Here is a 15,399-nt window from a genome sequence, read left to right as displayed (position 1 = left end):
CAGCCACTCAGGACAAGGCCTGCTGTAGGGATAAAAGCTGGACAGAAAGGGAGTGCTGGAAAAGGGAAATCTCACCCACTTCCTGTTTCGCTGTAGTGAAGAACAAGTCTTCTTGCTTGGGCCGGTTTATCTGCTCACTCCATCTCTGCCTGGGGAGCTCTTTGATGCGGAGCTGATCGGAAGGTTACAGTCTCCTTATCAACTCCATGCTTACCTCTGTTTGTTTTTATTCTGAAGTTCGTTCCCTCATTTTGCAATAACCCACAGGGTGCTGGGTGTTGCGCCAGCCGTGCCTCAATGAAGGATCTTCATTCAACACCATTCCCTTCCCGTCACACCAGTCAATGCGACTCCTGCGTTTTCCAGCACCATTCCCTGCGCAGCCCAGGCTTTAGTCAAGCCTTCGTTGACGGGCCGAAAGGCTACCAGGCCTACCGGGACCTACCATGGGATCTTCAAAAGTAGGTGGCATGTTTTAACCTGGCAAGTTTTATTTGGGGGCGTAATGGTAGTAAAAGGGTGCTGTCTTTGGGAAAGACTTAGGGCTTCAAGGCCATAGATCCAGAGGATAAATCTGTTTTCTCTCTTACCTTTGGTGCATCAATGCTCTACCTATGCCTCTTTCATCCTTTTAGATCTGGGGTACATCGTGGATCTGTTTGAAATGTGCAGCCTGAAATGAATGATAAACAGAGAAAAACTGAACAGGAAATTGCAGGATGAAAGGGTGGTTTTTGAGGTTGTGGTCTGGATGAAAAGAGTAACATGGCTCAAGTGAGAAATGCAGAAGGAAATCCTTCTCTAGCATGGCCAGGAGCACAATGATTTGCTGTCTGTTTAGAAAAATGATGTCAGGTTGAGGAAAACACTCATGTTTTCTTCCTTCTGATCATCTTATTCTGCCTGCAGCAGGCTTTTATCACAGCAGTGCAGAAACCAAGAAGCTCTTTTGTGTCACAATCAAGTGCTAGTGACGTGATTTTTGAAAAACATAGGGTTCAGTCATGTGTAGATGCAATATTATTTCCCCCAAATCCTGCAAAACATCCTGGTTAAAGAAGTGATGACTCAGCATGACTACATAAGGGGAACACTATAGGTGTTCATCATTCTGGTTTTAACCCTTGTATTTTAACAAAGAGGCCATGATTTTTAGGGAGTAGCGAGTAGGTGATTTGCATCAGAAAGTATTTCATGCAGTCAGAGATGCTGGATAGCCTTAGTTTTATTTTACCATAACAATATTTCAAACAGCACTGGAAAATTCAGAGTAGTTTTATAAAAATAAGACTTCCAGGTGCAACACTCAACTACTGTCTCTTGGGTCAGAACAGAGATTGGGTTCTAGACATACCAGAAACCTCTTGGAATTAGTAATTTCTGTTTAACTCACTGGATTATGGATTAATGTGGCAAGAGGGGGCTGCTCAGCCTCCCATGAGTTTGGTTTTTGTTGTTGTCTCAGCAGTTGATGAAGCTTAAAAGTATGACCTCAGGAACAAAATTCTAAAGAAATTCAATTATTTTTAACATCTTAATGATTTGGCTGGATGGTTGAATTTTTGTGTGTGTTATTGTTAAAGATTACAACATTATTCTTCTCTCTGTGTTGCTTTGGGCAAATGGCTGTGGATGATTGCTATTCAAGATACTACCTATTTTTTCCATCCTCAGTATTTTTAATAATTGGGTTTTTAAAATAATTTCAGAGTATGCTGAAATAGAAAGACTGCTTTTGGATGGACAAAACTTATTCTTTGTGCCCACTGAAGCGTTGCTCTCATTTTGTGGAAACAGTATAATTTCAGACAATAGTGCTGACTTTGCCAGGAGAGGATGAAGTTTATCTTTGTGTTCTGTGCTGCTTAGTATTACCCTGCTCAATACCCAAAGATTTTCTGCCCCATTTAATATCTATAACTTAAAAGATATTCTACTCTAACTGTCAGGTAAATCAGTTGTGATTACCAGTTTGTGTTTGTTACATAAAAAGGGAAAACTAAAAGAGAGTTCTCTACCTAACAGAATGGAAAAACCTTTTTATTCTAGTTAGATGTAAATTTACTTCCCATGTCCTTGTGATATCAACACTGGTGTAAATAATTTTAATGACAGTGTGCTAGAGGATAGTTAAATAACCTCCGAGTACAGTTTGCTTGCTTCCTACTTAAGAAAGGATTTAATTATTTAAATGGTTGTTTAAATTATTATGAAAGCCAAGTACATTAGAGGAAATCTGTGTTGGATAGTTAAATATTTACATGTTTGGGAAGGGATGGAAACTGCCTAGTCTTAATCAAAGCCCCTGTGCAGCCCGTTAGATGTCCAGAGTACTTTGCTGGGCAGGGATGTGGATCTGAGTGTGGAGCTGTAAGCTTTGCTCTTTGAGGTCATCCTCTTCCTCCTTAGTCCCTTATGGAGTTTCACTGTTACCTTTATCCAGTTCCAAGATGCCTCTTTTCAAAGCATTTCAAGCTAAGTTGGAACGTGTGCTCTGTAAAACCCTTCAGGAAGCAAATCTGCTGAGGAAAACTGGGTGGAGTAGACAGCCTTGCTGGTCTTGTCCCGCTGTTGTGCTGTGTCCTGCACTCCGGGAAGCAGGTGCAGTGTCCTATCTGCAGCTTCCTTGTGAAGATCTCGTGCCCTGGCAGGGTGAGGTACAGAGTAGCTGGTGTTGTATATGGCAGTCTAAAAGTGAATATGCAGGTGGAAATGCAGTGCCACTTGCACCAATTTGTCATGCAGTAGGTGGGCAAAATGAATGCAAATTATAGACTGCTGAGGTGTAGCAGGAAATAGATACCAGCCCTGGTGCAAGGACACTCATGTGCCACTGGCATTAGTGGGAGTTTACCTTGATTATTGCAGCACGCAGATGTGGTTCCTGCATGGTGCCAAAGAGAAAACTATTCTGCTCAGTGTGTCCCAGAGCAGATCCTGAATTCAGGAAACCCTATTGAAATACTCTTGCTTCTGGTACACACCACACCTGATTTGACTCACATGCCATTGGAACCATTGATGTTTCCTTGCTGATTTCCTTCAGTTTCTGGCCATTTTAGACAGGAAATCTAGAATGAGACAAGACTTCCTCCTGAGCCTTAAAATCTTGTCATCTTCACTCCCTGAGCAAGCCCCAGTGTAATCCCAGCAGCTTTTCTGGCCTCTGCTGTTCCTTTTAGAGAACGTTTCAGAAGTGTTTCCCTTTATTGGTTTTTTCCCATGCAGTTTTATGATTGAGCATTTTGGGTCAGCATAAGCTTTGCAAATCAAGGCATTCTGCTTCCACCACATACTCCTTCTCTCTTTGTGTTTTTTATTACATGCAGATCCTCCTTTTGGACGAAGCCAAGCTTGGGATGGCTTAATTTGACATGCTTCTGGTACAAGACAATCTGAAAGCTTCATGTAGTCTGTGGACAGATTTGGTGATAACAGGGGGACAGATTTTATATAGAATTGAACACGGGAATTACCCAATTTCTCTGCCACTGGAGAGTTGCCTGGGGTTTTAGTATCAGCTGAACCACCTGTCTATGGAGCTTTCTCTAATTTCAGAAGCATTTCTCCCATGAATAAATGTGTCCATCTCTATTCAGTGAAAATACATTGCTAGATTACAGCATTTCACTGTTTATCTACCCAGCCTAGCAACAGTTTATTATATATTGTGGTTTAACCTCAAACAGCAGCTAAGTGCCATGCAGCCACTCACACCCCACACACACCACCCCTCATCCCAGTGGGATAGGGAGGATATTTAGGGGGAAAAAACGTAAAAAACCAATAGGTTGAGATAAGAGCAGTCTAATCATTGAAATTATTATTATTATTAACAATATTATTACCATTAATAATATTAATGATGATGATGATGATAATAATAATAGCAAAAAAAATACCAAGAAGGACAACTGATGTACAATTCAATTGCTCACCCACTGACCAATGCCTAGCCCATGCTACAGCAGGGAATGGCCCCTTCCAGCCAACTTTCCCTCTCATTTACATACTGAGCATGAGGCTCTGTAGTATGGAATATCCCTGTGGCCAGTTCAGGTCACCTGTCCTGGCCATGCTCCATTCCAGCATCTACTCTCTGCCAGAGTGTGGGAAACTGAAAAGTCCTCGACTGACAGTGAGCACTACTGAGCAACAACTAAATCATCACTGTGTTACTCACATTGTTCTCACACTAAGCCTAAAACACAGCTCTGTACCAGCTACTAAGAAGAAAATTAGCTATATCCTAGTGAAAACATAAAGTACATGTTTATACACGTATACTTTAAACATACACTTTAAACATATTGTATGTTCCTCACAGTGAGGACATAAAGTATAAAGCACAGAAATATGTATTGTTATCCAGAAATACAAGCTTTTAAACTGCAGAAGAAGGTCAATGCTTTGGGTCAGATTCTGAGTTGACATAAGCTGTCACAGATGAACACCAGCAGAAGAGCTGTATCAGACTTGCAGTACTCCTTGGGAGTGATAGTAAGTATAGTTTTCATGTACCAGTAAAGAGATTTATTTCAGTAAACAACTTGAAGCACATCACAGTCCTACTATTTGTGTATTTTTAATATTACATTACATTGTAATGTAATATTAGAACCATTGCTATAGTGATTTTTATAATTTATTTTTTCTCAAAGCACCTTAAGAGATAGGGTCTATACATATCCTAAAGCAGTGGAGCAATTTTGTCAGTGTAAGCATGCCTCTCTTATAGGAAGGACTAAACGCAAAGGACATGTAATAGCCCACAAGAGATCATCTCTAGGTGACTGTTTTGGGTTTGGCTTTTCAGCAGTCTGTCCTGTCAGCACCTTTCTTGAGCAGCCACTGCCAGTGGGTGCGTGCCAAAGCAGAGCCTGTGCTCTCTTTCCTGGTGCATGCTGACTTAGCTGGACACTGCCTCTGACACGAAGCTCACTGCAGGTAATGGAGGTCTTCCACTGGTGTCCAAGTGTGCTTCCAGCCTTGGTGAGGAAAACCTCTGAGGCTTTTCCTCTGAGACAGACAGTTTGACTCATAGATAGCAGTTTTAATTCTGCTTCATTGTAAAAGTGAATCTAAATTTCAGTAGGTAAAAGAATCTAATTTCTTCTATAAACTAAGAGTTCCAGGCTGCAGTGAGGCAAGTGCATTTATGATTTATCTAATGCAATGTTTATCATTTGTTTATTAAACACCCTTAAAAATCCAAGTTAGGATATTAGGTAATATTTTTAATTTTCCTTTGAGATTAACATTTTTCTTTTAATAGTCTTCTCTTACTGAAAGTCAGACATAATTAAGTGCATCCTTCTTATGCCTTCTGAAATGCATAATGGGAGGGATCCCTCTGGCTCTGTATTCATTGGTGTGAGCTCCTTGTTGATGAAAAGGTTCCTGAAAGGCTTCTTTGTGTGTGATGTGAAGGAATCCAAGTATGGAATGCAGAGCTCCAAATCACATACCACTGTTCAGGAGAGGTCTCAGTGGGTATTTCTGGGAAAATGTCAGCTGAATGTCAGTTGAAAAAGCTGAGACAATATTGGGAATTACTAGGGAAACCAAGAGAGGACAATGAAGTAAAATTGTTATGCCAGTGTAAACAATTCTATGTCAGTTTTCACTGTTTCCCTCTGCCGGCAAGTATTTCACTCCTTTTCCTCATTGGAAAAATTTTAATCTGAGACTTGACAGTCTTCTGTCAAAAGATGAAATCCAGCCCTTGTTTGCAGTGCATTTAAGATTACTGCACAGGCATGGTTTCCTGGGAAAGAGCAGCAGTTTCTTCCCAGGAGAAGAGGGAAGGGCCACTAAAGCTGCAAGCAGAAGGGACCTTGTCAGAAAGCCCTCTGAGGTCGGTGGGGAGTTTTCATCTTCAGATATTTGGTTCAGGCATAAAATTTCCACTTCTACTCTGGAGGACTTCAGGACTTTTCCAGCTGGAGTATTTTTAATCTTAGCATGCATTTCTAGGCTTCAGTCCTGTCCCCTTGCTTAGAGCACATAGCTGCCATGGAGTAAGCAAAGACTGCATTACTCTTGGTCTGAGAAAAATAAATTCACAGCGCTGAACTTTTATCAGCTCTCTCCAGAGTGTTCAAGCCCTGACAAGTCATCACATGGATCTCAGTTGTTTCAATTCTGGCATAGTTATTTCTCTTGTGTGCACTGAATCCACTTGTTTACACAATGGGACACGTAGGATAAAATAATTAATTTTTGAGGAATGAACCGCAGAAGGTACAGCAAAACACTAATAAAGTTCAAAGTTAAGGGGAATTAAAAAAAAATCAGTTCAGTGATCTTTGTGGGTTTGTCTCACAGATATTTTTGAAAATCTGGATTAGAAATCCTCTTAGTCTGCAACATATCTATTCAAGATGTTTATCCAGAGGGTACAGTCTAACCAAGGATATTTTGCTCAAAAATACCCTTTGTTTTTAAAACCAATTTTCATTTTTAAAAGAAATTCGGAGTGGAGGATAAAATTTAACAGCTGTTTCTAGTTTATGTATAAAAGGAAGGAGGAAAGATTAAGACAACTCAAGAAAAAAGATATCCAAGTCCCAAACAGCACCTCCTCTCCCTGTTCAGTGACTTTCTAAGATGAATTTGTCAAACAGCTTCTTTTTGAGGAAATTCAGTTTAGAAACTGGTGCTGAGACCCCTCTGCACCTCTTTGAAATGATGTTCTTAAACAGGTTTCATGAATTAGGTGAAAGTCATGTGTGTGAGTAGAACTACATGTGTGAGTAACTGTTGTGGACTGGGGCTTCTGTTTGTTAATGATGACATGAAACTTGTAATAGAAGAAATAAACAGTAAGAATTACAAAAAAAAACTTACACTATATACAAGAGAATGCTGAAAAGGTTTCAAATTTATAGTACTCTATTTAACTGTGTCTCAGCCATGACACTTCTGGTCTGAAGCTGCTGTTTCACTGATATGATAGGCAGTAATTTCTTCAGGCTCATCTACTGTGGTGCAGAGGTGGCATTCAGCCTTTCAAATGGGCTTCTCCAACCCAGCATTTTGGTTTGAGGTTATGCCAGGACCATTATAACTGAAAGATCTTCCTAGTGTTTTCCTTCTGTGCGGCCTAATCAAGCTAACAGCTTTTAAAATGAGAGTATCTACAAGAATACAAGAGTAGGTTGTCTTACATTAAATGCATTTTTGTGCTAGTTTTGTTGGCTTTTCTTGTAACTCAGTCTCATTTCAATCACAATGCAAAGCATGTAAGCCGTGCAAAAGACTATTACCCGGAGTGAGGAAAAAAAGCCCCAAAAAACCATAAAACAACAAATGCAGTTGAATGACTTTATGATTTCACCTAAAAGCTACAACTGAGAATTATTCTTGTTAGTGAGGTAGAGTCCTTACTATTTACACTTCCACATTTTTCATTTCTCCAGTTGAAGTTTTATGGCAGTTTTCATACAATAGTCTCAGAAACAATTTTGGAGGTGCTCATCTCTAAACTGCTAATAGGACTATTTAATTTCAGTCTTTTTGGGGGGGGTCTTGTTAGTTGGTTGGTTGGTTGGTTGGTTGTTTTTTGGGTTTTTTGGCATTTGGGGGTGGTTTTTTTTGCTATGGAGTCACAAATGAGTTTTGATGCAAACTTGATGAGAGGTTAATGGCTGTTGTGCAGGATAGCAGGAGGGAAGGAAACACTAAATAGGACATGCAGAACAAGTCAGAACAGATCCAAGTGACAAATTATTACTCCCATTTTCATTCAATCACATATCATGATATTTGGCTTGAGTCAGTTGTTTTCCAAGCCAAAGTAATAAGATTGTAATTGTAAGGCATCACAATGGAATTAGAACGAAATATCAAGATCTTCTTTGGTATTTATGAGTCATGTACTGTTGCTTGCTGTCCCTTTCCTGCACACAGCTGCAGGGGTCACTTGCAATTATTTCAACTTATTTGAATGTTTTTAACTTCTGGCTCATAAGGTGTGTGTTCTAGGAATGAGCTGCGTGTACTTTGTATGTTGGAACTCACTGAGAGGCCTCACACCCTCAGGAGAGGATCCCTACAGCCTGCTTTTCTGAGGCAGGCTGTACTTTAACCTGCAGGAGTGCATGTCTGCATGAGTGGGGTATCTGAAATAGAATGAAGGACTCTTTACCAAGAGTTCTTGTTCTGTGTTTTGTAATGGCTGATAATGTAATATAAAAATGGCTTTAAGGTTCTTAAGGAGTCTTTGAGTTTATAGACAGAGACAGAATTTGCTGTAACCAACCTTTTTTTCAGGGAGTTTTTTTTTAGTACTACTGACTGTCCATTGGCTTTCCATGAGTTAGTTTGGATTAGTACCCATGTAGTTAAGAGCACAGCAGAGAGAAGCATCTGGTGATGTCCCTACTCACATGTCCTTGTCCTTCCCTGTCATTTTATCATTTCAGCAAATACTGCTTAAAGCAGCACTTGCCTTTGTGTTTAGATTCAGTCTGAGTAAGACAGGAAGCAGAGGCCGGCCCTCTGAAATCTCTTTCTCTTTTTTGTTCAGCTCTGTTTTGAAGCCTGAAATGGACTGAGCAGCTGGAAAAATATATAGATATGTACTATACAAAGTATGGGGTGCTTTTTACCAATTTTACTGCACAGAGCACTTTTAGGAGCAAAGGTGCCAGTGTATCTGATAACTGATTTACTTAACCTATTGAAAGCTGTATCCATTGCTGTGTGAAAGTTCACCTAGCTGAAAAATAAGTTTCATTCTTGCAAATTTCTAGTCAGGAGTCACACAAGAATCTTAGTGGGACTGACTCCTATATGATTTGGCCCTAATAATACTCAAAACCCTCAAACCTGTCTGTGTTCTTTGACTTCTAGCACATCCCAACATCTATTTCAAAATTGTCTTGTGTTATGGTTTCATTTTCAAGGCTGTTGGGTGAGAAGTCAATTAATATTGCTGTGAAGAATCAACCGATGTTGAGGGAGAAAACTTTAGCCTAATTTTTTTGGGGGGGGGGAGATGGGGGCCTTAAATAGAAAAGGATCTCTTAATAATCTCCCTTTGTTCTTATTTTTCCCCAGAATTCATCAGTCACCCATCAAAATAAGACATCTTGAGCCTTGGAAAATTGCTGTAATCGTTATTGGAACAGCAGTGGCAGCAGCAATCACCATTGGACTCCTAGTTTATTTTCTGGCATATGGTAAGTTTTGCATAATGCATCACTTCCTGTGCTTAGTGAATTTCCTCTGTGCCTGTTGTGCCAGATGATGCTGGGAGTTTTCACCAGTCTGTCTAAAGCTTATCTGGGGGAAAAACACTGGCTTCTCTAGAGCACTCTTTCCTTCCTCATTTAGCATCTTTGCAGATCTCCTAGGAACATTTCCTGGTATGCAGAGTGATTTAGGGCTGTGGTTTCTGCTGGGTTTTATTTACTTTCACTCGTTTCACATTTTTCTCATTATCTACTTCTGGGATGAAGTCCACATGCAAGTGTCTGGTCTCCCTTACTTGAGTGGAAAACAGAGCCTTCTGCATGTCTCTCTGGGGTGTTTCTCTGCTCCTTTTCCCTGATCTTCCTGCCAGGGCTTGGTGGTGAGTGGACAGGCCAGGAAGGAAGGTAACTCAGCAGCAAGGTGCAGCTTGTGATTCTTCATGAGCCCCATGTGCTGTTGGTTGGCCAGAAATGTAACTCCTGGGAAAACTTGGATTAGATCACCTAACTGAATCAAGTGCTCGCTTCTAGCTTTTGGAAGATGTATTTGAATGGATTGGATACAGGTGAAGGCTCATCCACTCCCTAGATGTCAGGATATCAGCTCCAGGTGTTACTCTGAAGTTCATTCTTCTTGGTGCTTTGAGTATTGCCTGTTCCTCTTCTTTCCCTTACAGATCAGAAGCTGTTCTATTACAGTGCCAATGTAAAAATCACCAACATCCGGTACAATAATGAATTTTCCAGACAGTCCTCAGGAAGGTTTAGAGACCTGAGCGAGAGGGTTGAGAGACTGGTAAGTTTGGATCATTGTGCCTTTCCATTAAGGACTGTGTGGTAATACAAGAGTCATTAATGTGAACAGCACACTTGGAGACCACAGGGTCTGGTGTACTTTCTGTCCCCCGGTGGGCAGAACTGAGAAATGGATAGCAGGAGAGGCATGATCATACCTGCCAGATCAGGCACTTGCCACTTGGCATCTTCTAGCCTGTCACTTCTCTCTATCTCTGCAGTGGTGAAGTAGATATTTAAAATAATCTCAGCTTCCTCCTATATCATTGATCATAGAATCACAGAGTACTCTCAGTTGAAAGGGTCTCACAAGGACCATCAACTCCAGCTCTTAAGTGAAGTGCCCATACAGTGATTGAACCTACAACCTTGGTATTTTTAGCAGCAGGCTCTTATCAAACTGAGGTAATCTCAATCTCATTTGTGTGTGTTCTCTTTCCATGCCCTGAACCTGGCTTTGTGATTTATGTCCCATTGTCTCTAAGGAAAGCATTCTTTTACACCCTCTCCTTTACAGGGTGGGGAACTCTACCTGTTGGGCTGTTACTGTGTGTTGAGAAAACAACACACAAGCCCTTTTCCTGCGCCTTTGGTATGTTTTGTTGGGAAACCCTCCTACAAATAGCAGAGGTTGCTGAGTGGCTCTCAGTCATAGAGTAGCTATGGAAATAAATAGACACATTGCAATTTCCTTTCTTGTTTTCTCTTTGAGACACTACCCCAGAGATGCTAATTACAGAGTTCATCTCTATACAACAATAAGCATATGATTGTGCTTGTATCTTTTTGTGTTTCATTCATCAGAATCCGATGCATATCTTACCTCCTGTTTGGCAACCATGCACAGATACCCAGTTAATAGGACAATGCTTTGCTCCCCACTATCATTTAATTTAGGGCAATGTCACTTGTCCACAACAAAATGTGAGCTGTGCTGGACATTGCTCTGGAGAAGTAGGGTGTTGTGTAGGGACTTGGCAGTGCTAGCATCTCTTCACAGCTCCGCTGCTGAGGGCTTCAGTGATCTTAGTCAAGTTGTCTTCTTTGTATGTGTCTGTTCTCTTTCTGCCCTCTTTGTCTACTGGGACCCATACCAGATTTCCCTGGTATGCTTCTGGTGCCTATCTGTATGTGTGGAGTCTTACACAAGCCGTGTTTGCTTAGGTGCTACCACTTTACAACTCTTACATAATAATTGCAGGCTTTTCACCGTGAGATATAGGACCTTGGAGAGGGAATGTTCTCCCTCACCAAGAAGACACTGTGTATTGCTGAGGGGGAAGGAAGGCAAGGACTTTAGAAGGAGTCTGAGGAATAACACATCATTGAGTACAGTTGTATTCCTTCCTCCCAATCCACTCCTTCTTCATTTTTTTAAAAAAAAACATGTGCCTCCTTTGGCAAAGAAACACTTATTTTAGCTAAGGAGCTCTTTCAGAGTGTCCAATGCAGTCAGATTTCCTCTGAACGTGGCTATCAATTTAGATGCTTGAATGGATGCCAATGCTTTAGAAACCCCATCTCCTCTCTGGGTGTTAAGCAGTTCTGACAGTAGTGACAGTAAATACCAGTGCAGGTTGAGCAGTGAGAACCATTATATCAGGGCATGTTAATTGTACCTGATAAGTAACATCATAACAAACATACACAGAACTGTGTTGTTTTTCCTTCATTGCTGTAACTTTTCTTAAGAGCTGTCCTTAATTTAGCCATTAAATTCTATGTTCCTCTCTCAAATTTTATGAATTCTTTGCTTATATAAATGGTTCCTACCATAATTTTGACTTTTTGTTGTTTTAGCTCCAGATGTTCCATTTAACAAGGATGTATAAGATTGAGAATTGTCCGTAACCTTTTTGAAAGCAACTCCATAGAGTAATGAAAAAGTGTGTTCCTTGTAAGTCTTATTTTATAACATCATAACTCATCTTGTGGTGATAAAAATCAGAGCAATCTTTCCAGACATATGTATCCCTATTGATATCATGACAGAGAGCTGTCTCAGAAAATTTGCGTTTTTATTCGCAGCATCTTCACAGCAACTCTATGATAGAGAAGGAGGGAGTTGAGGTCTTTATCACATTTTCTAATTTTTCTGGATTTATCAAAACTCTTTGCCGTCTTTCCCTGGCTGGTGTCAGGGTTTGGATGTCCAAGCCTTCCCATTGTCTTAGTAGTAACGATGCCTTAAGCTCATGTTGTGAAACAGTGAGTCAATGCAGATAAATGCAATGTCTTTCTCAACACTTGGTGTAAAGTGAACAGAAGTGAATCATCTCTGATAATCAGAAGCATTCAAATTACCTGAATTAGTGCAACTCCCTGCCAAGTGTTCCCTTCTCTGACTCCTTCCTGATGAAGCCCTCCTCCATTTGTCTCCAGAAAGACCTAGAAAAGAGGTCTTTTCAGAGCTGGTGTTTCACCAGGAAAAATGCTTTTGCTTCCATATGGAAGTCATATCGTGACTTTGGACCTGCAGCAAATGCCTGATGTTTGCTTTGGTTTCCAGATTTGAATAGTAACACCCATTGTGTGAACAACATTCCTGACTCTTATCTCATTGAAGGTGGGAGGGAATGCAGCCAGATCATGCCAGAGAGCTGATGAAGCTGGTGCACAAGTCAACATCTCAGGGCTGACTGGAAAGTCTGGAAAAAGTCTTCTGGGGTGGAGCTGGGGGGACTGAGGAACAGATGATGAAAGGTCTTTGCTCTTTGACTGGCTTCCTGTGAGTGTCTGTGAGTGTTCCCTTTGTGCTCTCTTGAAAAATCAGACTTGACTGAATGCCACTAGGGAAAGAGATATTCCAACTCACAAGAGCCTCCTCGTTTTTCTAGTTGGACCAGTCCCTCTTCCCTTGCCAAGCTAAAATGCTCTGTGCCACACTGTCCTCTCTTACACTGGATAAAAAGGACACAGTCACAGCCATATGGCTCCTTCTCCAAGGAGCCTCTGTTTTATAGTGGGTTCACTCATTGTGTGGCTCATCTGCCACAACTTTTACACTGTTTTTCTCCAACTCCTTCACCACACTTGGATTTGTTCTTCTTCTCCCACAAAATGTATTAATTCTTTTGGATTTCCCAAGAATGCCTAGGAGATGCTAACTACTCTCTTACTAACAGTATCCTGGGGGAGATTTCCAAGTCTCTGCTTTAAGCTTTGCTTCTTCAGCCTCTCTGGCATGCCAAAGAGTGGAGGGAGCTGTGACAATCAGATAGACCTGGGTGACTGGGATGATCCCAGTTACCTGCTCTGGGCATCTGCAGGAACTGCCCTGTGTGCAGGAAGAAGGGTGGAGAGGTGTTGTGTCTTACATAGAAAGTCATCTTTGACCCCAAGGAAAGGGGATGTGCAGTCAGGAGAGCTTGAAATGAGTATCTCAGTCTCAGTGGAAGTTGTCTCAGCTGAAGGCTGGCAAGTTTCTAGCTGTGAGAGAGAGGTGGATATCAAGCAGCCGTAGCAGGTGACCCCTTCAGTAAATGGCTGGTTGTTCAATGGAAACAGACATCAGCATTTACCCTGCCTACCAAGGGTTTGTAAATATACCTGTTGGCTCTTTTTTGCCACTATGATAAATTTCTGATACTTCCCCCTGGAAGTGGTGGGCTTTCCCCTCTTCAAAGAGAGCCTATGCAACCCTTCTCCTTTCTCATGCACCTTGTTATCTCCCTGTCTCCTTCTCTGGCCAGAGCTGTTTCCAGCCCTGCTGTGTGGCTGCTTCTCCCTGTCCATGTGTCTCTGTGGAATCTTGTGCTGGACACTGTACCCTTCCCAGCTTCTGGGGCTTTGTCCTGTTATTCCCTACTCACTCCTGCTCCCATGTGCTGGTGAGCCAGGCTGTGAGCTGAGTGGATGGATGTTCCTCAGCTATGAGTGTAGCATGGCTCCCTCCTTGGCTGGTTGGGTGGCTGGGTCAGGGTTGAGGTGCTTGTTTTTCCTCCTGGAGTGCCTTGAGCCATGGAATGGACTGACTTGGGTTTCTCCTTTTGTCTCATAACGCAGAAGGCACCTGGGCTACCCCCTTGTCCTTCCAGCATCTGAAAGCAGCACAGAACTAACTGGCTGGATCTGGGCAGAGGGGTTGGGGATTATATTAAAATGGTACCTGGACACTTCCCCTGGGAAACTACTGTCTATCCAAATATTTCTATTGAATTAATGGAATTTCATCAAGTATTTTCACCTCAGAACTCAGCATTGTGTATCAGGACATCTTTTAGAAACAGACATCTTGCTTCAGCTACTTCAAGTGACAAGAGAATCTTCTACATCCTCAAGTACAGGTGTTGGGGAAAAGTTTTTAATTAATAAATCTCTTGAAGTTTTTCCTGTCTGATAGAGCTGAATTAGTGTGGGTTTAATTTATTGTCTCTACTGGTTATTGCAGAAGCACTTGAGATTTCACAGTAAAACAGTGCACAGCAGTTCTGACAATGGTGCCTGTTCTTGGTAGGTTGAAGGGCTCACTGCTGAGTCCCTGTACTGGAAATGGTGAGGGAGGAGGCAGTTTTCTCCCTTGGCAGATGATGATTTTAGAGGCTATTAAGACACATCTCTCACTATGAATTGGGTGGAGAAGAAAAAGAGGAACAACCACCTCTTTCCTTGCCCCCCAGCTCTGATACCTGATAACCCTGTTTGGTGCAAGGGTTCGCCTTCAACAGGATGCTTGTAACTGAAAGGCTCTCTGCTTTATACCCCGGGATAAGCTTGCATCATCCCAATCTCAGGAAGTATCTTGTATCCTTTAAGTTGTGAACAGATTACTGTCACATCTGCAGGGCCAAAGGGCCAGTCAAAGTTCTGATTAGGGTTTCCACCTGAGCTGAACTCCAAGGAAGCCTTATCTGAAAACACCAAGAACACCAGTGAGTGAGCAGATGAGGCTGCTGTTTTATGGCACTTGGCCTTTTAGGGTCACAGATGACTCAAGTCTTCCTGGGGAGCAGAAGTGTGTGTATTTGGGAGAGAGAGTGTGGTGAAATAAAAATCCCTTCAGAGCACAAAGCTGCAAAGCCAGGTGAAACTGTGCATGAGGTGTGTTTGTCACACCTTCCACGTGGGTGTTTAGATAAAGCTAAAAAGTCTGTGGCTTGCTCCATCAGTGCCTTATGATCCTTGTGTTGGGAGGTTAACTCAGTAGGAGCAGATCCCCAAGGCAGCAGGATTTTCAAACTCTCCTGAAGAAGACCTGGTCTGGGAGACCAGACTGTGAGGATCATTTTAGAGATGATAAGTAAACATGCCCCAAGAAAATGGAGTGTGCTGAAGATCAAGAGAATCTAACATGACTCTCATTTTTACAGCAAATGGAAAAGTGCAGGTATCTATAAGTATCATGTAGCTCCATTTGCTGTGTGAGTAAAACCCCCACTTATTTTCCTCTCTTAGCCCCTAAAACAAA

The 15,399-nt window shown here is 41.7% G+C and overlaps 1 protein-coding gene across 1 annotated transcript in view; it reads left to right on the top strand.

The window, feature by feature from the left end:
* Positions 1-297: 297 nt before the first annotated feature.
* The window catches only part of LOC136290656 (transmembrane protease serine 11E-like), a 40,475-nt gene continuing 25,373 nt past the window's right edge, over positions 298-15,399 (top strand). The window contains exons 1-3 of the mRNA XM_066184998.1: positions 298-461; positions 9,064-9,185; positions 9,875-9,993. Coding sequence (XP_066041095.1) covers positions 298-461; positions 9,064-9,185; positions 9,875-9,993 — 405 coding nt within the window. The remainder of the gene's footprint in view (positions 462-9,063; positions 9,186-9,874; positions 9,994-15,399) is intronic.

Source organism: Chamaea fasciata, unplaced genomic scaffold (assembly GCF_029207755.1).
Source record: "Chamaea fasciata isolate MVZ Bird 193981 ecotype frontalis unplaced genomic scaffold, bChaFas1.0.hap1 SCAF_6, whole genome shotgun sequence".
NCBI lineage: Eukaryota > Metazoa > Chordata > Aves > Passeriformes > Sylviidae > Chamaea > Chamaea fasciata.
The sequence above is the reverse complement of the archived record's forward strand: the minus strand, read 5'-3'. Positions and strand labels throughout refer to the sequence as shown.